Source organism: Danio rerio, chromosome 20, assembly GCF_049306965.1.
Source record: "Danio rerio strain Tuebingen ecotype United States chromosome 20, GRCz12tu, whole genome shotgun sequence".
Lineage (NCBI taxonomy): Eukaryota > Metazoa > Chordata > Actinopteri > Cypriniformes > Danionidae > Danio > Danio rerio.
The window spans coordinates 23,546,349-23,570,860 of NC_133195.1; the positions used below are offsets into that span (position 1 = coordinate 23,546,349).

General features: G+C 36.9%; 2 protein-coding genes across 13 annotated transcripts in view; both read left to right on the forward strand.

Moving 5' to 3' along the window:
• Nucleotides 1-16,787, forward strand: part of brf1b (BRF1 general transcription factor IIIB subunit b) — a 198,941-nt gene extending 182,154 nt beyond the window's left edge. For 5 of the 11 annotated variants that reach the window (XR_012395406.1, XR_012395403.1, XM_068215387.2 and 2 more), the window contains 3 exon segments: nucleotides 6,793-6,847; nucleotides 13,980-14,163; nucleotides 14,521-15,256. Coding sequence is in view for 3 of the 11 variants with exons in the window: in XM_068215387.2 (XP_068071488.1) it covers nucleotides 6,793-6,847; nucleotides 13,980-14,163; nucleotides 14,521-14,558 (277 nt within the window). In the remaining 8 variants the exon portion in view is untranslated. 11 annotated transcript variants of the gene reach the window in all.
• A 3,924-nt stretch (nucleotides 16,788-20,711) lies between these two features.
• LOC110439055 (rho GTPase-activating protein 1-like) lies at nucleotides 20,712-23,242 on the forward strand. Of its 2 annotated transcripts, XM_068215737.2 has the most exons (7): nucleotides 20,728-21,254; nucleotides 21,587-21,704; nucleotides 21,787-21,993; nucleotides 22,076-22,253; nucleotides 22,440-22,566; nucleotides 22,712-22,791; nucleotides 22,947-23,242. In XM_068215737.2, exons 1-7 carry the CDS (start codon nucleotides 21,234-21,236, stop codon nucleotides 23,062-23,064), a joined length of 849 nt encoding a protein of 282 aa, XP_068071838.1. In that variant the 5' UTR covers nucleotides 20,728-21,233; the 3' UTR covers nucleotides 23,065-23,242. The 2 variants fall into 2 exon arrangements, with proteins under 2 accessions (XP_068071839.1, XP_068071838.1); XM_068215738.2 differs by lacking the exon at nucleotides 21,787-21,993 and having other exon boundaries at nucleotides 20,712-21,254.
• Nucleotides 23,243-24,512: the final 1,270 nt, after the last annotated feature.

Genomic DNA, 24,512 nt, shown 5'->3' on the forward strand with positions numbered 1-24,512 from the left:
AGAGATCCAATTACACAAATATGATTAATGTTATATGATTACATATATACAATCTACAATTAGATGTTCAAAAAACACCTTTATATCGTGTCAAACTTTGTGTTTGGATGCATGGCACACTTGGTTCTGCTTGAAGACATTGCAGCGTGTGCTGTAAGGAGAGAGCTGAGAGTAACAAATGTCACCGTTCAGTTTCTTTAGTGGACAATCACACTGAATGCGCTTTTCTGTTCTTGTGCGTGTATGATGTAAATCACTAAACTCTTGCATGTAGATGCTTGCTGATTTAGAACTCTCTAAACTCACTAGAAATACGAAAACAAACTCAATTAATGTGACCCATTGATTGGTTAACAGAGAATCATCTATAGGTACTACATAAGCCACCGTCTTCGCACATAAGGACGTTGGTTACTTTTTTCTGCAAATACCAAACTTAAGTCATGTTGGTCATTCCTTCATTTTCCTTTTGGCTTAGCCCCTTTATTGCCACTGCAGAATGATCCACAAACTTATCCAGCATATGTTTTACGCAGTGGATGTCCTTCCAACTGCAACCCATCACTGGGAAACACCCATAAACTCTTATTCACATAGATACACTACTTTAGCTTATCCAGTTCACCTATACCACATGTCTTTGGACTTGTGGGGGAAACCTGAGGAAACGGACGCAAACACTTGGAGAACATGCAAACTCCACACAGATATGCCAACTGACCCAGCCGAAGCTCGAACCAGCGACCGTCTTGCTGTGAAGCGATCGTGCTACCCACTGCTTCACTGTGACGGTCAATATTTTTTCAAAATACTGCATGTCAATCATGCATTTTAACAGTGGAAAATGCAAGCCAGATCAGTATGTAGCATCCAGAAACATACCATACTGTGCTTTACTGAACTTCCACTTGGTTGAAATAATGGTTGATATGTACCTTTAAAATCCCATTATTGACCCTTTAGTCTCAAATGTGTACCTTATGGAATCACTAATTTTATTCATAATTTTTTAAGAGCGTGTAGTCTAATCTCTTACTTTTAAACTTTATGCTGGCTTCACACCAAATGCAAATTGAAGTATTTTTTACTAGTAGATTGCATGCAATGTCAATGAAAATGCTCAAAGAGCTGTGAATTTCTGCTGAGAAATCCTGGGAACTCCAGCAGCAGAAAATCTGTGTGAAGTAAAAAACATTCTGCGAGTAATCTTTGCAGAGTAATCACTCTGCGAGTGATGCTTTGCTGTAACTGAACAAAATGAACAAACAAAAAGTTTGAATTAGCTCATGTGTAATATGTCTAATGTATACAATACATTATAGAATATAAATAATTGTTTATTTATAACTTATAATATTTTTTTGTTTTTTGTTTTATGTTTTATTAACATTAGTTTATCTTTATTAACAGCTGGTAAAATAACCAATTCTCAGCAAATATTTCCAGAAATGCATAATAGCCACAGATATTTGGAGAAATACAGTAGTACATTTTTGTCTATTTTTTTTGGCAATGAGGATTGTACCATATGCTGTTATCCAAGGGGACCACAGAGCGGACATTTCAAGTCAAAGAGGTATAAAATAATGAATCTGCTTGGCAGCTCTTTTGAAAACCATATTTTAACGGGTTTTCAAGTTTATTATGGGGAATGTACTGTAGGATGCAATTAGAAAAGTGAATCTTGCTTTAGCGGGTAACTTTGCAGCATGAACTCAATGGAACTGCCAGACAGATATTACTGAAATAGGCGTCCTGAGGAATCGCACCTGTCTCTGCGACAGCCCCCGTAAACTGCAGAAATACATTTGATCATCACAGCTATTGTTGTCAGAACACTTTGAGGCGTTCTTTACCTGTCACTTATTTTGTGCAGCCGGTTTTAGCTGACATTGGGTTTGGAGGATGTGATTTTTGGCAGAAGTGGGTAGTCTAATCCACTGACGAAATTTAGTGTAGCCACAAACATCCCTTTTAGCACCTTTAAACAAAGGAAATAGCTGTAATTATTTCACTTTATTGAAGATGCACTAGGCTGTAGTATTTTGAGGAAAAAGCTGCAAAATGATAAAGAAAGACTTGTTTACAGAGAACATATTTTCCATTAAATGTATTCTTCCAGTCTGGTAAACAGCTTGTTTTTGTTTGAAGCATAAATTGAACAAAGTTTATTGGGTAAAGTGCATGACACATTAAAGGTTAAAGACACCCTTGAGTACTTATTTTGAGAAATGAACAGATTTGTGTGTGTTGAAGACAACATTAGCACCTGTCAGCTTTAATTGTGGGAAAAACTGGATGATTTTGAGCTTTTGTCAGTCATCTTCTGGGTTTAAAATAATTTTTAGGGCGGGATCAAGTGCCTGTACAGTGCTGATGTGTCGGTTTCTCATTATTATTCATATCTGAGCTTTTTTATCCTATGAGAAGACCCCTCTGCTTAATTATTCATGACTGCATGTGCTTTCCAAAGGCAAGGCAGACCTGTGTTTGTTTCCATGATCCACTTGGTTTGTTGCATGTTTTCCCCCACGGTGCTGTCAGGGCTACAGATACAGCAAAGCTGTTTGTTTGTAAAAAGCATTTTTCAGCTCTGTCAGGAGAGTTGTACAAGAGTTGAAGAACGGTAGACTTTTATCAGTTGAGTTTGTTACCATTCAGACACATCGCCTATATCCGTGCTGCTGTGTTCGCCTATCCGTGCTCGCCTATGTTTAAACTCATACAGATTACCGGCAGGGTTTATTCTTTATTATGATATAACAAATTAGGGTTAATATGTGTATATGAAATTATGAATAACATACAGTATGTAGCAGGACATTAAATTACTGTTTATTTCTTTGCATTTTAACTCTGTAGACTTGTTAACTTTGTAAACTATAAAGTCTTCTCATGGTTTGTGTTGTGAGCCAACTGACAGCTGTTTGCTCCCCTTTCTTTCCCCTGCTCTGCTGGCCACGCCCACTCCTCCCTCTGCTTGCAGTGCTCCGCGTCCATCATAAACCATTTTTTGAAAAAGAAACTCTGAGGTAGACTTGAACTAAAAGAGGGGTTTCATAGACCTTTAATATACAAGTCCACGGCACCATATAGTGGTAAAAGCAAAATGAGGTTTTTTTACATAATTATTTTATTAACGATTTAATTTTTCCTTTAACATAATGACAGTACACAACATTTTTTCTATGTATTTTGCAAGATACTAGTAGTATTCAACTAAAAGTACAGATTTAAGGCATAGCTAATTGGGTTAAGTTGGCAGTTTGGGTTAATTCAGCCTGATCTCACGAGAAAACGTAGGTATTTTACGTTTTGTCAGTTTAGTTACGAATTTGTAGGAGTTCAGTCATACGAAAATGTACAATTTTAAAAAGGAGGCGTGGCACCTAACCCCACCCCTAAACCCAACTGTCATTGGGTGATGAGCAAATCATACTAAATTGTACGAATTAGATCCTACGAATTCATACGAATTAGCCACTAAATCAAAAACTTACGAATTGCCGTGAGATTGTGTTGGTTAATTAAGAAAGTTTTCATCGGTTTGTTCTGTAGCCAATCAAAAACAATAGTTTTAAAGCGGTTAATAAAATTTATTTAACTGCTTTTATTCCAGCCAATGTACCTTCAACTGTGTGTAATACATTAACTGGGAAATGTTGTAGTGTTTACGTATTGTTGTTAGCTTTGATTACTTCTATTACCCCTCATTTGTAGGTTACTTTAAATTCAATTATTAAATGTAAATGTACATTATTTGGTTCTCGAGAAATTCTTGTTTTAAAATGCTTTACCATTGTTTCCCCTTGACTTGCCCTTGAAGAACATCAAGAAGAAAAAAACATCCACACAACACATTTCACTCAGGTCTTCCTCCAGCCTTATTTTCAGCCTCATCCTCACTCACTTCAGCTGAGCTCATGCATTCAGTATTGTAAGATTATCTGCGTTTCTCAATCCCTGCAAGCAGAGGCATCCGAATACACAATATGTGCTCTAGATTCGGCTGGAGGCCATTTCACTTCCATGGCTGAAGATTTGTAAGTGTATTAGTCACACTCGAGTGGTAGATCTGCACTTCTTCCCAAGACTATTCACTCGGCAAGGCCACTCGGGGGTGATTGTGTTTTCCAGTAATGTGTTGGGTAATCCGAAAGCTGGAGTTGTGTTGAGGATGTTTGCCAGGGTCGGGACACTGGTGAACGGAGCAGATCGTGGCCGGAACAGACTCTGTCAGACCAGCAGGATGCAGATGGCTAATGTAGGCCACTACTCCTAATGAGAAACGACAAAGAAAAGCCCCTTCTTCAGCATGTACTGTCTTTCTTTCTCTCGCTCATTCCTTCTATCCTCCTCCTCCTCTCTTCTTTAAGCAGATTAATTAGCAGCACTTTCCCTTATCGGCCAAGAAAGTGCTCTCTCCAAGTCCTCGGGGAGATTTCACCAAGGAGGCGCAGTCGCTACCCAGCTTTTCTGCACTTTGTGTTTATATGCCTTTGTGAGTGTGTGGGTTGTTCTGTATACTTATAGATAATATTGACACTCTATATATCACCGCATTTACATATGCAGTGTTCAACAATTCTTTTGCAAGCCCAATTGTTGAATTAAAAATGTAATTGTTCATCTGAACCCAACAGTTGGGTTTGTACCTATCTGAGCCAAATTTGTGTTAAAACAACCAGGCATTTTTTTTTAGAGCTTACCATAAATTACATCTGGATACAACAGAATAAACAATTTGTCTTTATTTATGTCTGTTTTGGTAACATTTGTGTGGAATCTTTGGCTTGGATCTTTTGTGAAAGTCTTAAAGGCAACTTGCTTTGTCTCTGTTTTGCAAAGCATTGCGTGAATTCTTGCCAGCTTCATAATGCTGTTTCATGCACAGTCATTCTAGCACATTCAGATGAGCTTTTAGGCATTCAAGGACACTTTGCACACAAGGTCCTGCAGCATTTTTGCTGAGTGTTTGGGATTGATAGAACTTAAAAAATGATGAGATCATGTTTTAGTCATTATGTTCTAAAAACTGAAATTAAACCATATATTTAATTAACTTTTGAGTTTGGAGAACTCAAATGGGGGGGGGTATATTAAGAATTTAAAGTAATAATAATACAAATATTTTGTTGAGCAGAATTGCAATTATTAAAGGTGTTATACAAATGAAATGTATTATATAACATTAATAATTTTTATAATATAATTATATTAATAATAAACAATACATTTAGTTAGCTTTTGAGTGTTGTTAGGAATAATAATAATAATAATAATAATAATAATAATTAATATTATTATTATTTGCATAATTTTATTTATTAAATGTGTTATACAAATTAAATGTATTGTATAACATTAATAATTATTATAATATTAATATTAAACAAACATTTAGTTAGCGTTTTAGTACATTAGGAAAATAAAATAATAATAATTTGCTAAGCAGAATTTTATAAATTAAAGGTGTTATACAAATTAAATGTATTATATAATATTAATAATTGTTATAATATTAATATTAAACAATAGATTTAGTTAGGTTTAGCCCCCAGATTGCCCTTGATTACACACACACAGCTGATGCTAGCCAGGACTAATCACATGGACTATAAATATAACACACAAACACACACATCATTGCTGAGTCTTGTTTCTGTTTAGAGCATCGCGTAAGCGTTATCCTTGTCTTGCCTTCTCGTGTTTTTGACCTTTGCTTTGTTTATTGTTTTATGTTGTTTTGCCTCCTGACCTGACTATTTACCCGCTTTTGCCTACAATCTTTGATTTACTGTATGCTTGTTTTTGCCCCTGTTTTGACTGTTGCGTGCCTGACTAAACTGTTTAATAAACTGCATGCGGATACTCACCTGTTGTCCCAGACTCTTCAGTGACAATAATAATAATTATTATTATTATTGTTGTTTTTATGTGTATAATTGCAGTTTGAGTTGCATTTTGTTTGAAATATGCTAATTAAATGAATACTAATATGAAGCATAATGAAATTAATAAAAAACACCTTATCATTATTATAATTATAATTATTATTATTACTATTTTTATTATTATTATTATTAGTAGTAGTACAGTAGTATTTATGTATGTATGTATATACCTTTTAGTGTCTGTTTATAAATTTGTGAGCTGCATTTTTTGTGTAAAACATTTTTAAATCATAATATTAATAAACAATCTTTTTTATTTATTCTAAACAAATTTAGTATACCTATACATTCTTCCCCACAGTTGAGAGGTGGATAAAAAGTCACTGCCGTTGCACCACTTTATCTCTGAACTGGCTCCTCATAATTATGACATAAATAGCAGTCCGTCTTGACGATGCACACTGGACTAATGTGAAGTCAGATCAAGGTCATTCTCGTTTTAGAACATTACCTTCTCTCTCTCTCCCCCTTCCCCCAAAAAACTAATTAATGTTTTATACTGGTCTCTTTAATATTAGCCCTAAATAGTGCTGCTGTTTGATGTTTAAATCCAGTCGCCGGGAAGTGTAAGCTAAGCATTTCATCAACGCCACAGGGCTTCTTTAGCCCCAGTAGTGCAGGTCTCAGTGTGAATCTATTGCTTTAGATATGCCTCGGTAATCTGCTGTGGGCAGGGAGTGAAGGAGCCAGGAACTATGCTTCATATTTACATATTTTTGGAAGGAAAATTAGGCCAGTTCTGAGCCCTTCTTTCAGTGTTTGAGCTGATGTTAAGAAGGACGAGGCATCTAAAGATTCACTCTGTAATTATTTTATCTTTCTGCCTTGCTTTCTGTAGGCTACGGCCCTTAATTTCCTCCGTTCCAAAGAAGATGAGGACAGCAGCTGCACTGGTAAGTTGAATGTTAATTCTGTACAATCACTGTTAATATCAATAATAATAGAATATGTTTTATTTTCGGTATAAAAGTTTATTAGGGCGGAGTAGTGGCGCAGTAGGTAGTGCTGTCGCCTCACAGCAAGAAGGTCGCTGGTTCAAGCCTCAGCTCAGTTGGGGTTTCTGTGTGGAGTTTGCATGTTCTCCCTGCGTTCGCTTGGGTTTCCTACAGGTGCTCCGGTTTCCCCCACAGTCCAAAGACATGCGATATATTGAATATAAAGTGCTAGTACAATGGAATGTTTTTTTTCCATATGATATCATTAAAACAAAAAGCTCAACATTTAGTTAAGAGTGTCCTCAGGAACATGATTTTACCAAATAAATTGGTCCATTTTTTAAAGTGGAGGTTAATTAGCCTAAAATGACTAAATATTAGCAAAATTAAATGTCTTTAGAGTTTTTCTAAGTCCTCAGTGTTAGTTAGCCCAAAGTGAAAAGTCAGTTTCTCTATATTGCATTGCAATTCCTCACATAGATGCTGCAAACTTATTATTATATATTTACAATAACTGGTGTCACGTTTCAGGAAAAGGAAGGAGGAGGACTCAGGTGCAAAACTGGGTTTAATGGGTTTAATAACTATGAAAATAAAACAAAAGGGCAACTAAAACAACCCAGAGGGGGAAAACATTATTATACAACTAAACAAACAAACTTCACTGAGCAGGGCTGACAGGGATTAGGGCTGGACTGAACAGGACAGACAAGACTCGACTGGAATAACCACGTGTGAGAAACTGGCACAGAACAGCAGACAAGAGGAGACTATAAAGAGAAAGAATTAACAAACAAACAGGTGAACTCAATAAACTAATAATAGGTTAATAAGGAGGGTGGGAAGAGACAATAGACGGGAAAGCACATGAGACAAAGACACAACACAAGTGCTCACGTAAAATGGGACTAGAATATGCAGCCAATCAAAGAACTCATTAACGGTGTGTTTACATGTAACACGAAAGCACGCAGCGTATGTAAACATGAACCACATGCTAAACACAACACCAAAAGAACGCAAGAAACAAGCACACAATAAATGAAGACACTTATTGTGGACTGACATGGGCCATGCATGTTTCCGAGCACAGTGCAAAGCAAAACCTACTAGACTGGAGTGCTGAAAACGAAAACAACATGCCGCAAACAAAACAAACACACCAGGACGAGAGGGCGCATTCTGAGCACGCCCAGACCTCATGCACCCGCATCAAGCAGGAGTGCGCATGGCCCGAGCACAGCCAAGACGTCGCTCTTAAAAATAACAAGGACAGACAATGACGAGATATAATGTATTATCGCTCGCCTGAGAAAACTCAAGCCAAGCTCAACATACTAGACAAGACAGGACTAGTGTTATTAACAAGACTGAAGTGGTAGAATTGTGATAAATGGCAACAACTAGCTACTAACTTTGAACATTTCTCTAAACCTTACTTAAAAGTTAGTTCAACCAAATATGAATACTGTGTTATTAATTACTTACCCTCATGCCATTCCAAACCCCTGAGACTTTCATTTATCTTCGAAACACAAATTACACCTAAAACTAAAATAATGACTTATATTTTTTTGAGTTTCTTCTCCTCAGTGTCAGTATATTGTGCACATTCACGAACACTGTGCAGTGTCCTTCTGTCTATGGAGGATGAGGGAGCTCTCAAATTTCACCTAAAATATCTTTGTGTTCCAAAGACAAAGATCTCTGGGGTTTGGAATGGCATGAGGATAAGTAATTAATAAAAAATAATAATTTTGAGGAAAACTAATACTTGGAGTGTCAAAGTGGCGCAGTGGGTAGCTTCGCAGCAAGCAGGTTGCTCATTTCATGACACTTAATTTTACCTTATATTGGCACTCCAAAAGTTGTAAACCACAAAATGCTCAGAAAATTAATTCAATAGTAGTAATAATAATAATAATAAATAACAATAATCTATGTGATGCCAGAGGCTTAATTCAAATTTTATGGGCAACATTGTTTGTGCGTGTTGAAAAAGGGTCTCAATTTCAAGTAGATTTTTAGGTAACAGTTATTAAATTTGTACTGTAACTTATAAAGGCCTAAGCTATAAATAAACATGATTTGACTCATGCAAACATTTGTACCATTAGACGCTTTCCTTACTGCTTTATTTATTATTAAGACTAGGGATGTCACAAGAACCACTTCTCTTGCAGGCTTATTACTTTGTGGGTCTTATGACCTACTATGGGTGATAATTAAGTGCTTCCAGAAACAAACTATGTGGCCAAAAAGCTCTCGTACTTACACATCCTTGTAATTTCACACTTTTTGACCTTTAAAAAAATAAACCAAGACCCAAAAGACTGAACTATAGTTTGGACAGTATAAGTTTAAAATGTTATGTCTGTATGTTCAGCTTATCGTTAAAATAAAAATCATTACTATTCTTCCTGCTGCCCAATTCTTTAGACCTTGAATATTAAAAACTTAAAACATGTTTATTTAAAACAAGAATTTTTGTGTGCTCTTTTCGAGCTTTGTGCCTCATTTCATAACCTAAGGTCTAATGCGATTACTAAATGGCATCTCAGTGCAGAACTGTTTGCGGTCTGTTTTCTTGTTGACCTAATGAGCAATATTTCATGAATTTCAGCTTTAGTCCAGGTCAAATTCAATTAGCTTGACTAACCCTACTTGACTTCAGCGGTAAATCCATCACGATAATCAAATACTTCATAGCTAAATGTCACAGCAGTGAATAGCGAACGAGCATAATTCACAATATGGGGTAAATATGGCATATACTTTTAATTGAAAGTCAATATCTGTGATAATGTTCAAGCCACAGAACATGATGGATTGCCTGTGTGTGCTTTGCTCTCTGGGTCTTAGCATCTCTTTTCAAAGTGGTCAGGCTTTAGTAAGCAGCAATGTAGCCTGAAGTGAATGCACAAACAGACAAAGTAGCCATTGTGTGGGAAAAATCAAGCACAAAATGATTGCAAAGGGAAACTTTGCTCTTGTTATAAAGCTACTGGCTATCCTTGCAGGTAGCTGGTGAGATATTCTAAAATTATTCAGCATGATATGATATATTATGCACTTTTCAAAGAGACTCTGAAGAGATTTATTCTTAAAGATGTTCGCAATTCTCCTTTTTCCCCCCCACAAAACAAGAACAGCCCTGTTTCATTGCTTGAGATGTGGTAAGGAAGCTTAGAATGAAAGTATTACACTGAAAAGTGCTACAATATTATCTCAAGTTTGCTTAATTTTCTTCTTCGTAATGAGCTCATTAATGCCCCAGCCCAGATTCTCCAGCCATCAGGCCTCTGCGTGTCTCTGTGATTCCGCCCGGGTTACTCACTCAGGGTGTAACCCACAGGTGAGCTGCAGGGCATCTTTTAGGCGTTTGCCAAGTCCTGTTACAAGAACCCCGCTGCTGCTGTTTTCCCTTTAACCAGCACCGCCTGAAGAGCGGCCTCACGCTACAGCGGCAAGCCTGCGCTATAATTACCACTGAGACTTTCATGCTCTTCCTCCGTTTTTCACAACATGATAATTGATTTAGGCCTCTTCTACCCTTGAGCTGCACTTCCTTACACAGATGCCTGCTGGGAAATGTAGCCCTGATTCACTGGGGCTCGTTCTTTTTCGATTTAATCTTTTTTTCCTTCTTCTTCTTTATTCTTGGATGTGATGTGAAGAATCACTATTTTTAGTTTAGTTTAGTTTAGTTTTTTGACAGATAGGAGAGATTGACAGCAAGTAAGAGAGATTAGGAAGCGAGAAAGAACATGAAATCGTCATACATTGCAGACCAGATTCAAACCTGCATTACCCACATGAGCACCAGGAGTGCATTTCCCAAAGGCGTTGTTAACCATTTATGGTGGCAAATTTCATTGTTTTTCTAACATGGTTCAGAGATTCAGTGATCCTTGAATATATTGTTCAAACAGCATCACAAACTTGTGTGATTGGAGCTATAGCTGTCATCCTGGTGGTTAGAAACAGAAATAGTTTCTTCTTAATGTGCATAACTGTTTCTAATATGATGACCATAATGAGCGACAGCCACTTTGACATCTTTTTCTCTCTTCTGACCACTGTAATCAATTTATACAGTTATGAAACTATTGCAGCGTTTGCTTCTGAGACTTTGAAATGAGTGAATTACAGATTTATTTGAGAGAAACAGGAAAAATGGGAGCTGTAGTTGTTGCAAGCCATATTTAAACCCGTATTTTCTACATGAATATTACCATTTAACATGCCAGATGCTCATACACTGGCCACTACACAGTTTTACTAGGAGTCAGAGTTGTACATTAATATGGAAATGATTTGTGAACCTGGACTAGGGCTGTGTGATTTAGGGATTGTTGTATTTCCTTGTACTTGCAACAATTCTGCAACGGCTCTTACAAATGACCTGTTTTTGTTGGGTGTCTGTGACTTTAAAACCAAAATATTCTCATATTACCAATGTGCTGTTTTGCTTTTATATTAATTTGTCTATTAATGCTTCCGAAGCGGCAGACGCCATCATCCCACTTGTCTATGTTTTCCTGGTTTTTGTTTTATTGTGGGCTTTCCGCACTGTTCTGTTGCACAACTCTGATTGGGCAGAACGAAAGTGTGCTCACTCAATTGGCTAGTAAGACTGTCACACACAGATGGCAGTCATGTATTTGCTCTTGGTGGGGAAATAAAATAATATATATTCATAATGCAGTCTCTTGCGATAAGCTAATTGTAACATTTCAAATTGCAATTGCAATTTGATTTCAATTCAAGTGTTCACACTTAGTTAATGCTTGACTTTAAGCAGGTTTGACATGCTGTCCTGGGAGAGAACCCTTAGCGTGGAGATAGATGAACCCAAGGCTCCCACCTAATCAATAAGCATAGGAGGGATATGAGATCTGCTAACTGCACCAGTTTGTACGTAGTAGATGTTTGTGACTTTAACTTTTGTTGCATGTTTTTTGAGTGTGGGAGGAAACCGGAGTACCCGGGGCAAACCCACGCAAACACTGGGAGAACATGCAAACTCCACACAGAGAGTGTCAGCTGGCTCAGCTAGTGTTTTAACCAACAACCCCTTGCTGTGGGGAAACAGTGCTAGCCACTGAGCCTCGGTGTCGCCCGAACTTAGAATTGAGGAGGTGGGAGAAGGGATACATAAAGAGGGTTTCCAAAACAAACATGAGGAATAGAGTTTAGACTGGATATTTATATTAAATTTGGAATGATCCAATTGGCTAGTTAGTGATTAGTGATAGGGATCAGCTGTTGTCAATCCTATCACGTGCTCCTCTTGAAATTAGTTTGTGAACCTTCACTTAATTGCACAGCCCTAACCTGGACCATTAAAATAGTCATAAATGTCAATATTTTAAAGTTGAAGGGTTTATAGAATCTGAAAGCTGAATAAAAAGATTTCTATCAGTGTATGGTTTGTTAGGATTGAACAATTTTTGAAAATCTGGAATTTGAGGGTTCAGAAAAATCTAAATACTGACTAATCGCCTTTGAAGTTTCCAAATTAGGTCCTTGGCAGTGCACTTACTGATCAAAAATTAGGTTTAGATATATTTACGGTGGGAAATTTAAAATGTATCTTCATGGAACATGATTGTTACTTAATTTTCCAATGATACTGGTTTAAAGAAAAATCTATAATTTTGACTCACACAATGTATTTGACTATTGCCGATTAATACCCATGCAACAAAAGACTGGTCTTGTGGTCCAGGGTCACATTTAGTAGAAGAACGGAAATGAGATCAGAACTGTTTGCAGGCTACATACATATTACATTACTCACATTAACACCAGCATTAAGTTTCATATGCACACAATCTGGAAACTACACTGTGATCTTGACTAAAAGTCAGCATTTAAAAATCAACATTTTAATTCATTCATTTTCATTAGTCTCTATTTCAGAGGTGGCCAAAGCGGAATGAACCGCTAATCCAGCATATGTTTTACACAGTGAATACCCTTCCAGCTGCAACCCAGTATACAGTACATACTCATTCACACACAAGCTCATACACTACGGACAGTTTAGTTTATTAAATTCACCTATATCGCATGTCTTTGGACTGTGGGGGAAACCGGAGCACCCGGAGTAAGGATTTCAACAACAGCCGGGACTCGAACCAGCAACCTTCTTGCTTTAGTTTAGTTTAGTTTAGTTTATTTGTTTACAGGGTCAATGCACATTAATAAACATTACTGTAAAATGTGCCAGAATTAGCCAAGAATGGCTATTTTTCATCCGTAGACCCTTTACAGAATGTTAAAAAGTCACACCTAAAATAGAAGCACAACATTAAACATTAAATACACTTTCATAAGAAATACAGTTAAAAAAGTAAAGAAAAGAAAAAAAGAAAAAAAAAGAACAGACTGATGGGAGCAGAGGACAAAAAGCCAAAGACAACAGTACAAATGTGTCAAGAATACAGTACTAATGCTGACAATGCTGATTTGTCAATAACCAATTTCTAACATGAGACTGAAAAGAACGAAAAGTGCATGATCTTCTAATTGTGGGTGGGATGGAGTTCCATTCCCTAGCAGCTCTCACTGAGGCAACAATGCTAACCACTGAGCCACTGTGCCGACCAAACATTATAATGGTAATTATAATAAATTGAGAAATGGGATTTGTTGCAGGCCATATACAAATCTGCATTTTATATATGAGCATCATAACTGAATGTGGCTGACCACCACCCTGAGAAGTTGACTTAACAATCAGTATTGAATAGTATTTTGGAAATTGCTTGGGCGAAGATGGAAAATGGGCTGGATACTTTGACAGGCCAGATTCAAACTTGCAGTACCAACATGTGTGTAATGATTCAGTTTGTTAGAGGAATATACTGCATTTTAGACAGAAACAGGCTGATAGGACATGTTGCAGACCAGATACAAACCAATGTTGATTTTTGACAATGGTGCCACCCAAAAATTTGCAACATTGTAATTTAAATAATGTTTGAGAATCTAGGGAGCACTTTTAGATTATAAACCTGTTTAATTGAGTCAGTTGAGTCTGGCGGTTGTCTGATCTTTCTTGTTCTTTAATTAACTATTTCAGTTCACTCCCAGCATGACCATGATGTTGCCTCCTGCGGCCCCAGAGCCACCTCCGGCCCCCACCCCTCCCCCTGTGCTGGAAAGCGGGCCCGTGGCTTATGATGAACCAGCCGAGGAAGAGGAGGAGATCGAGGAAGAGGCGGAGGAGTCTTGTGTTAGCGCCATGGAGCTGATCGGTGGAAATGGTCAGTATGTCACAGCAGATTTGAGCCGTGTCACTGACAAAGATAATGAAGTCACGGCTCGCGGCTTCAATGATCAAGGGTTTCCTAGATTAGTTCCAAGGTCTGACTCTTCATTTTGACAAATTGCGTAACGCTAAGTGGGCTGTAACTCTCTAGCATTCGTGGCAGACTGCATTTGAAGTGTTTATCATCTTGATGAACTGCTCCTATCCCCGTCTCCTCTGCAAGTCATACATCTACAAATACCTGCTGATCACAGAACTGTCCCACTGTAGCAGCAGTCTAACCTTTAATCTAATCTGTCATTTTCAGTGTTTTTCACTCTGTGGAATTCATTTAATCCTTTGTATTTTGCAGAATATGGGTGTGAAGCTGAAGAAGAGGAGGTTTTCTAGACTGAAACTCATCCTTCTGTCCATTACCATGTATAGTGAGAAGAAGAGCCACCATTTTCACCATTTGAGACACCAGCAATATTCTGAAGGTTTATGAAAGGTCACTGTCCCTCTTTGTGCATTATATATGGCTGGTTATAGGACTGCAGCTTCTCTGTGATAAGAAGGTGAAGGCAGCTTTAGACTTAAGTGCATAAAACCATTTTCGAACTTTACCATTGTTCCACTAGAAATTCAAGAGACAGGAAGCACTGAAGTAGATCTCTAGCAGAGAGGATTTGAACGTGCTGTACTGTAGATACTTTCTGAAAGGTGAGGATATTGATGTTCTTAGCTTGCTATTCATTTTAAATGCAGTGGGCTAGTGATTTGGGATTTGTTGAATGTTCACACTTGTACATTGTAAATATATGTAGTAGGAAGCTGTAGTGTTTGACTTTTTATTTATTTACTTTTTTACTTATTTCATGCTCTGTTTGCCTGTATATATGTATATATAACAATATTTTGTTAGCTGTTTAACTATATTTTGTAATTCCGTGAAAAAGTGTTTCATTGTATTGGATTATGATTAATATTAAGGTGTTTTTGTTTGTTTTAATTGTATATTATTATCAGTGGTAGATTTTAGAGTAGTTTTAGATATTAGTGAGTAGAAAATTACTATGTATGTAAATAAATTCATGTTTGTTTTTTAATTATCTTGTGACGGTTTTTCATATAACGAAACAATATTCAGAAATTGTCTTTTGTGTTCCTTAAAGGTGCAGTATGTAAGTTTGACACCCAGTGGTTGAACTAGGTATTGCATAGCTGGATCAAAACAAACGCAAGTGCAGGTTACCAGATTTGAGGACTAACAGGAGCGAGTCTGACGATCAAGCCTAAAGGTTGATTTAAATCATGTTCTATATAAAAGCAACACCACACGATGGAAGGAATGTTCTCCATATTAGAAGAAGTTTTTGTTCTAACAAACTCCTCGAACTGATATTAGAAACGGCTTCTATTTCTTGCAACTGAACAACAGAAAACTGACAATGTTTACCTCAGGTAAACTTCATGTGCTTCATTCAGTGTTAAATGCTTATAATGTGAGTTTGAATGCCATCTTACATGACATGTATTACCATATTACTGCAAGCAGCAGCAGTTCACTTCAGATCTTGAAAATAAAATAAACCATGTGAAATTGAACTTTAAAACTGTGACTCAAAACCAACACGTGAGTCAGCTCAGCATATACATTTACTAACGTTAAAGAGGTTTAATATGTATTAATAAGATTATAATCTCTACCGTTTCATGACTGAGTGCATATTCTGTGCTTCTGAATGGCTGTATTTAAATTTCTCCAGTGTTTTGTTTAGTGCAAACAGCCAAATTGCTCATCACTGCGTATCTCGTCACGTAGCGTGTTGTTAGGACACAGGGTTACAATGTAACCTGCTCACCTAATGTTTACGCTCATAATATTTATATTATTTGCTAATTATTAACCTCATGTGGAACTCTGAATCTGTGTCTCATTTCAGAATCTGCTACTGTCCACCATAGGTTGCATAGTGAATGAAATATACTGTTTTCTACAAAGGCAGCCGAGGTGCGGAAATATAATTGGCTAAAATGGCAGTGGGCGGGTTAAAAAAACCAAAACAAAGACAGTTGTTCCGGCACGTAACACATTTTTAAAGCAGAATATCTAACTTCAGCATTGTTTCTCAGATAAACAAAAATGTTCACTTGGCATGTTTCTTAAATATCTGCAAACGTGATGGTATTTTTATGCTTTAGAAAAATCAAAAACTTACATACAGCGCCTTTAAGAAAGAAGGAAAGTTCTGAGAGTGATTACATGAAAACAAAACTGATTTTTGGGTTGGATTTTCTGTTGTGAGTGTAAAAATGTATCAAATCTATCCTTTTTGGGTGTAAATGTACAATTGAAGTCAAAGTTATTAGATTTTTATTCTTTATCAATTATTTATCAAGTGCTGTTTAACAGAGAAAATATTTTTTCTACAAATTATGTCTACAGAAAAAAAATAAAAAAATTTAAGTGTTGAATTTAAACAAGTTAGATTTAGGATTGTTCAACTTAATTTGTGTTTAAATTCAGTCCAAATAAATTGTTTACAACCACTTAAATAAAATAAAAAAATCAGTAATAATAAAGAAACAACTTTGAATATTTTTTTCAGTGCACATAAAAATTCATTTACTCAAGCCAAAAAAAAAAAAAAATTTTTTTTTTCATCAAATAATAATGGGATATTTAAAACAAGTCAAATTTTACAGCAGAGCTAATAACCATGCCTTCATGAAGGAAATTAATGTTTTAAAGCTGTGTTTAAAGTGATTGATGAGTATATTTTTTCATGTATTTTCTTTTTTTTTAAGCCTGATATGATCCGAAAACCAAGTTTCACAACATAACATCTCCTTCCTGCATGCTACACATCTGTGATACAATCACTAATGCCCCAAATCAGATTTGTTCAGGAGTCATGGTCAAGGTGGTTTAAGACTTCGATTCATCAGCGTTTCCTGAATTTCATTATAAGAATACAGCAGTCCTTGTGCGTCTATGATCTGAGCATCTAAGAACCACAAAAGCTGAACCGCGCAAACCCCATTTTCATTTGTGTGCACTGTAATCGCTAATGATATAGATTTTACCAGTCTGAGGTTAGATGCCTGCAATGGGCTATGCCTGTGGCTCGTCAACAGATGCCTCATTATGACCAAATCCTCCAAGTAACCCCTAAATAACCATCATCTTCTATGTCAGTGCAGCCGTCTACAGATCAGCATGCGGCTACCTGGAGGTTTAAGACGTGTTTGCTTTGGAGAGAAACTGCAGCTCATTTAAGCCGCTCTGGTGATCAGACTGAAGGGTAACCAGACACTATAATGGGCCGCTTCTGCAGTTCTGCAGCCTGTCACTCACATCTGATTTGATTTGTCCACAGATGCAGGCTCAGGGTGCCCTTATACTTCAACTGTATCAGGTTCAGTTCTTCAAAGCATTGTGTTCAAATTGCTTCTCACTCTGTCTGGCTGCAGAGCTACTCTGGTTTCGTTTGGGCTGCTGTATTAATCACACAGTCCTCTCGCGCCAAGGTCAACACTGTGATTTTAACATCCAGTAGTTAACCGCAAGGAATCAAATACGCTGTTTCATAATTGCCATCTCAAATTGAAGTTATGCCACCATGAAGTTTGTTAAAGAGGAAAGTCAATGCCCGTTTACACAAAAGGAAGATGACTATGAAATAAAAGATTTATTTTAGGGTTTTTTTGAGGCCCAGTGGCGTAGTGAACATTTTAAAAGTGTGGGGGACAGCTGTACTGTATGAAATCCAAAAGTTTACATTCTTAATTACCTGTTTCTAACTGGTCTGTCTCTAAAAGTGTTTCCCCCGGTTGCTACGCCTTTGGGCCCCACCAACTTGCACTTGAAAATATTCTCTGGTTCATTTCCTTTGTTGAGTTCATTGAAGCCATAGGTCAGGGGCATGTTCAAGCTCAAAATGGTGCTTGAACATCATTTGAATGACCTGCTTCCTGAAAACTAGGCATGCACAGATCGACCAGCAAAATAATGTAACTGTACAATTTTTATTTTTGATCGGGGTTTCAGTTTAGCCCTCTATGAATTTCCATTTGCATATAAACTGCTGCTACAACTACTTTGTTTATGTGTGTTGTAGCAGTTTTATGTGTGTTTTAACGGGTAATAATGTGGTGTTAATATTCTTTTTTTATTATTATGTTGTTATATATATATATATATATATATATATATATATATATATATATATATATATATATATATATATATATATATATATATATATATATAATTATTTTACTACTTCTGTTTAGTTTTATAATTTGTTTAGCAAGGCTGATTAAATTACATGTATCTTAAGTTGAAGCACGTTTCATCGTTGTAAAACGCGATTTAGCTTATGAAACATGTATGTGCTTTGTATACTATGAAGTCTATAAAAAAATGTGAACAGAGACCAGAGAAGTGTAAAGTCATGGAACAGATGCACACGGAGAGACATGCTGAATCCTATGAGGCTTTTACAGTCTGAGCACAGGTGACTGCAGGGTTACACAGAAATGGCAGAATATGCACGGAAAAGCATGTGATGCAGTCATTTTAACAAATGTTAGCTTTAATCTTCATTCATTTGATTCTTCAGTGATTCCTTCATACTACAGTACATTCTGTCCTAATAGAGCTGTAACCAAGGAAATGCTGTTACTCTTGCAGTTATCTAAGCGCCACCTGCTGGAAGAGAATTAATTGTTTTTTTAGCCACTATTAATGCCATTTTAGGTTTGTGCCAATATGTTTTACGTAGCGCAGCGACACGGTCTAACAGTAAGAAGGTCGCTGGTTCGAGTCCCGGCTGCGCCAATTGATATTTCTGTATGAAGTTTGCATGTTCTCCCTGTGTTCGCATGGATTTCCTCTGGGTGCTCCGGTTTCCTGCCACAAAAACGTGGTGTAAGTAAATTGAATAAGGGATCCAGACTCGGTCCTGGAGGGCCAGTGTCCTGCAAAGTTTAGTTCCAACCCCAATCGGACACAGCTGGCCTAGCTAATCAAGGGCTGCGTCCGAAACCGCCTACTACTCAGGTACTGCATTTGAATTTAAACGTACTACTCGGCCTTTAGAAAAGTAAGTTCTATACAGTATGAATGTGAATAGTATGAATGAAGTTCGGACATATGCGGTTTCGGACGCAGCAAAGCTCTTACTAGGCAGTCAAGAAACATGTGTTGGAGCAAGTTGGAGCTAAAATCTGCAGGACACCGGCCCTCCAGGATCGAGTTTGGACACCCCTGAGTCTGAAGTTTATGAGTGTGAATGAATGTGTATGGATGTTTCCCAGTGATGGGTTGCAGCTGGGAGGACATCCAGCATAAAACGTGCTGGATAAGTTGGCGATTAATTTCGCTGTGGCGACCCCAGATTAATAAAGGCACTAAGCCGAAAAGAAAATTAATAATGTTTTTTTTTTTCATTTCATATTTTGAATCACCCACTGCCCAATATAAAGTTTTGCTCCATTGTGTGGATAATGATAAAATGCAGTTTTAGCCTGTGTGTGAAATAAACGTTTTGCTCTCGCAACCTTTTTTTCTGGTTTCTAGTAAATCCACATAAAGTGGAGCTGATGAAATAAATTAATCATCTCATCCGTAAGTGACAGGGTATCAACAAGCTACCACAAGAAAACATTTCCGTTTTCTTGTTCTTAAGTCAGTTTATGATACAATAATCCTACAGAAATCAATGGGATCCAGAATGCATTGCACTGTAGTTGGATTTTAGCCACACGGGGCGTGCTGTTAAGATTGTCGTTATTATTATCAGTTGTGATTTACTCTGAGCGGGAGTTTCGTGAGGAGATTTAAGCTATAGATTGAGTAATGTTATGTTATTGTGTTACTTTACTCAGGCAACATGATTTCTTCACGCAACATTATCGACCTACAGGATCTGATGGATCACTCTCTATCGGTAATGTTCAATGTGTGCTTATAAGCTTGCTAATAAATGCTGTTGGCTAAGAAGGCTAACGCGCTCATGTTAACTTAGCCTTGACAGTTCTAACATTTAAAAAATATATGGGTATAAAATAAGAATTAAAGACAAAACTAATGTTCACCTAAGGATAGTGTTCACCTAATGTCCACATAAATCGACAGTTAAGGTTTGATGACGGGAGCATTTCTGTCATAACGTATTTCACTTTCTGATTAATGGAGTGGCTTAACCCTAAAAATATTAAAATAATTATAACTTAAATGTATTACAACTTTAAAATATGAATTGTAACAAAAGTATGCTTATTTTTATTACTTTGGGAATTTTAACCTATTTAAGCTGTCTAACGTTAGCTTTTTAAATAAAGTTAAAATACCTATAATTATTATTTTTTTAAATATATATTTTCTAAAATATACTTACGTAAAATACACTAAATTACTGCAAAGTGTGCTAAACGGGTTTTAACGGGTAATAACGTGGTGTTAATTTTTTATTTAATTATTATGTTGTTATATACAAAGTATTATTGGCAGAAAATAAATAAAATTATTATCTTTAGTTGTATAATTTGTTCAGCCTTGCAAACTGGGTTTAATACAATGCGCATTAAACTGTTTGCAAGGCTGAACAAATTACGGATCTTAAGTTGAAGCGCGTTTCGTCGTTGTAAAACACGCTTCAGCTTATGATACATGTATGTGCAGTTTATCAATGTTGATATGTACACATATTAATGATTTAGTGCTGGACATCTTAGTAAACTAGAGGCTAATCCTCGGATTCTAAATAGAACGCATTCCAATGACGTGAGAGCTGCGGCAGGGTTATATGCACGTACTTTATTAGAATTCTTTGTTGGGTGTTCTGGCGTTGGTTGTTGTTAGTGGTTTTGTGCGGTTTGCGATTTCTCGATTGATTTACGATTATTGATTCACGGTTTTTGACACTTTTTTCGGACTTCGACTACGGCTTTGGATTTGCGATTTCACTTTGACACTCGGATACGGTTTTGGATTTCCCGGTAACGACCCTTTTCTTCTGACTTCGACTGACGGCTTTGGACACCCCTTGGATTTGGTTGCTAGGCAAAACCCCCATAATGGGAGTTTTATCCCTGTGTGTAAGTATAAACATTCACACATACTATTAGGCCTACTAGTAATTCACAAATACTTGCTGTTAGTGAATAATTAATGTGTGTGTGTGTGTGTGTGTGTGTGTGTGGAGAAAATTAATACTAATAATATTAATAATTTTATGTTTAAATGTACACTAGGGTTGTAACGGTATGAATTTTTTACGGTATGATAATCGTCTAAAACAATACCACGGTTTGACGGTTTCGCGGTATACGGTATGTTACACTCATAGTTACTAATAATTCACATTCATTAGACAGCTGTATGTGTATCACTTTCTCATTTCTCAATCTTAACCCTCCTTCTTGTGCAGGAGGAAGCACCGAGCAAGGTGTTCGGTGTTCCCTTGTCACATCTGAGAAAGACCGGACAGATGAGACAGGGGCTTCCTCTGGCCTTGACACACCTGGTGGGCTTCCTCGAGAAGCATGGTGAGTGCTGGCTTGGCATTTGACAGTGTTTCCAAGTGTTTGTCACGTATGCTGAGACTGTATTTGTAAAATATGTGTTTAGGCCTCAGTACCAGAGGCCTGTTCAGGGTTGGTGGTACAGTATTGCGCCAGTATGAACTGAGGAAATGTTTTGATCGTGGAGGCTTCCCAAAGATGAACATCGAGGATGTTCATTCCTCAGCCTACGTCTTGAAACATTTCCTCAGGACTCTTCCAGGTGGTCTCATTCCAGAGCCATTCATGGTTAAACTGCTGGAAGTGTTCAGGAGTAAGTAAAGGTTTTGTGGGCTTGCTCCACATCAAAATAGACTTATCAAATTGTTCAACTCTGGAAATATTTTATCTTGCAGTGTTCAGACTTAGCAAACGTCACAAGGCAGTGAAGAAAATACTGGATACCATTCCAGAGGAAAATTACAACATCCTCTGCTTTCTAACGTTCTTCCTGTCCAGAGTGGCTGCCAAGAGTCATGCCAACCGCATGACCACCACCAACCTGTCCATAGAATTTGGGCCGATCCTCTTTCAGTAAGTGTTTGTATATCTGTATTCAGCTGATGGTGTTTGTACATTATGACATCACTTAAAGTCTGTGTGAAATGGAGCTGTCAGTCACAATAGACAGATGGGTGTCTGGTACATTTATTAATGTAACATGTTTTTGCTATGTGTGTGTGTGTGTGTGTTTGTGTGTGTGTGTGTGTGTGTGTGTAGTGTTCCTCAAGGCCCCACAAAGCTTGAGGACGAGGAGATGTGTATCAGTTTCACGGAGTACATGCTGGACAACCTCAGACATCTACTGCCCAATATGTACCCTCAAGCATCTGCCACAAACACAGCAGTGAGTTTATTTCAAATGAGACCATCTGTGTGTGTGACGGGTTTTTGAATTGAATCAGAATGGTGTTAAACTGATGAAAACGATGATAGATGATTATTTTGATTTATGTGTGAGAGATTGAAAAAATGGTCTTTGTGTGTTTGAGGAGGGGGACAGTGTGTCTGAGGCGGGAGGGGACTTCACTCCTGAAAAGTGTGTCCAGCAGGTGCTTCTCACAGAGACCAGGTACAGATTCTGAACACAAACACACACCACAGACTGATACTGCTCACATACCTCATATATACCCCAATAAATGTATACACATGGGTTTATATTGATGTATTGTGGAATGCTAGTCACCCATATTCATGCTTGTCATGTGTTTGTTCTTTTTAAAGCTCAAAGCCACCAAAAACTGGGCGACTTGGGCGTCTGAGAAGACGATTTTTCCATTTTTGGCAAAAATTTGGCTCCTGCTATGCCAAAGTGGAACCCTCTGCGGCTGGTGATGTTTAATGCAAGTCTCCACAGCCAGTGAGAGACTGAGGGATGGTGAGGGTCACCAGTAAATAATAGGGTCGGTGAGGGTCACCGGAAGGCACAGATGTTGGTGAGGGTCACCAATGAACCAAATGAATCAGAAGCTGATTGTGAATTTGAAGCTGACTGAAATAAAGCTTGTCATCTTCAGTCAGTCAGTGTCTCTCTCTTTCTTTATGTCTGCATACTCTTACTGTATACTTATGTTTTTTGTACTCAAATGCTCATATCCTTAAATTAATTTACAACATTATAAAGATGGGTATTACAAAACTGTTCACATAAGAACACCCTAAACCGGATAAATTAACAGCAACTAACTGCATTGATATCTTTAGTGTGCAAAATTAAATGTAAATGTAAAATATTTTATCTTTAAGTATTTAGGTTTAATAAACTTTTAATATTTTGATTATAATTAATATTTTGTCTTAAATTATTATTAACGTAGATATTTCTAGATATTTCAGTTAATAATAATTTAATTTCTGCAGCCTCCTTTCACATGGCATTGGGTTTTACACAAAGATTCACTGTAGCACTATTAACAACATTTATCAGTCTGTTATTAAATTATACATATATTATTTTAAAGACGATAAAAATCATGTCAATCAGTGGGTAACATGAGTAACATTGTCAAGTAACACTGTCACAGATATTCATTGTGCAGAAAAACCAAGTCATTTACTAATAATTTAGTCTCTTGTTTAGTGGGTGTGTTAAAATGTCAAACCAATCGGCAGCTATGTGTATATAAAACACATGCTACAAAGATAATAACACTTGTTTTGGATGCAAGTAGATTATCCTTCACCTGAAATGTTTATCATTTCATCCTTAAGTGCAAACCTAATATTGGATCACAATAATGAATAATTCCAATAATTCAGAATATTTCCAATGGAAATATTGGCCTTTACTCAGTGGGAAATTCTTGTTTATTCTCGATGGTAAAGACGTTGACTGTAACATCAAGCATATTTTGCAGTTTTATAGATCTTGTAAAATCAAAAGAAAGTTTTTAGACGTTTTTATCAATATGTTAGTTATGTTTTTATTTAATTACTTTTTATTTAGAAGAGAAAAAATGACAGAAAAATAGAAACAAAAACAAGGAACAAAACAGTTGTCTTGTGGGTTACAAAATAAAGTCATATTACATTTGAAGTACATTATCACAAATTGTTTACAACGACATACTCAGAACAATTTTGCCAGTATTTGTTGCACTTTTTTTAATCAAATCTTAATGTAGGTTAAAAGTCAGTCTCTCCATACAGTAGTATCTCCATACTCCTTTACAATTCCTATCCATTGAGCCCTTGTTGGAGGAACAGACTAAAACCATTTTCGAGTTATGCTGTTTCTGCTACTTACCAAAAAGATTTAAATGAAGTATTTGTCAGTAGTTTGAATAATTT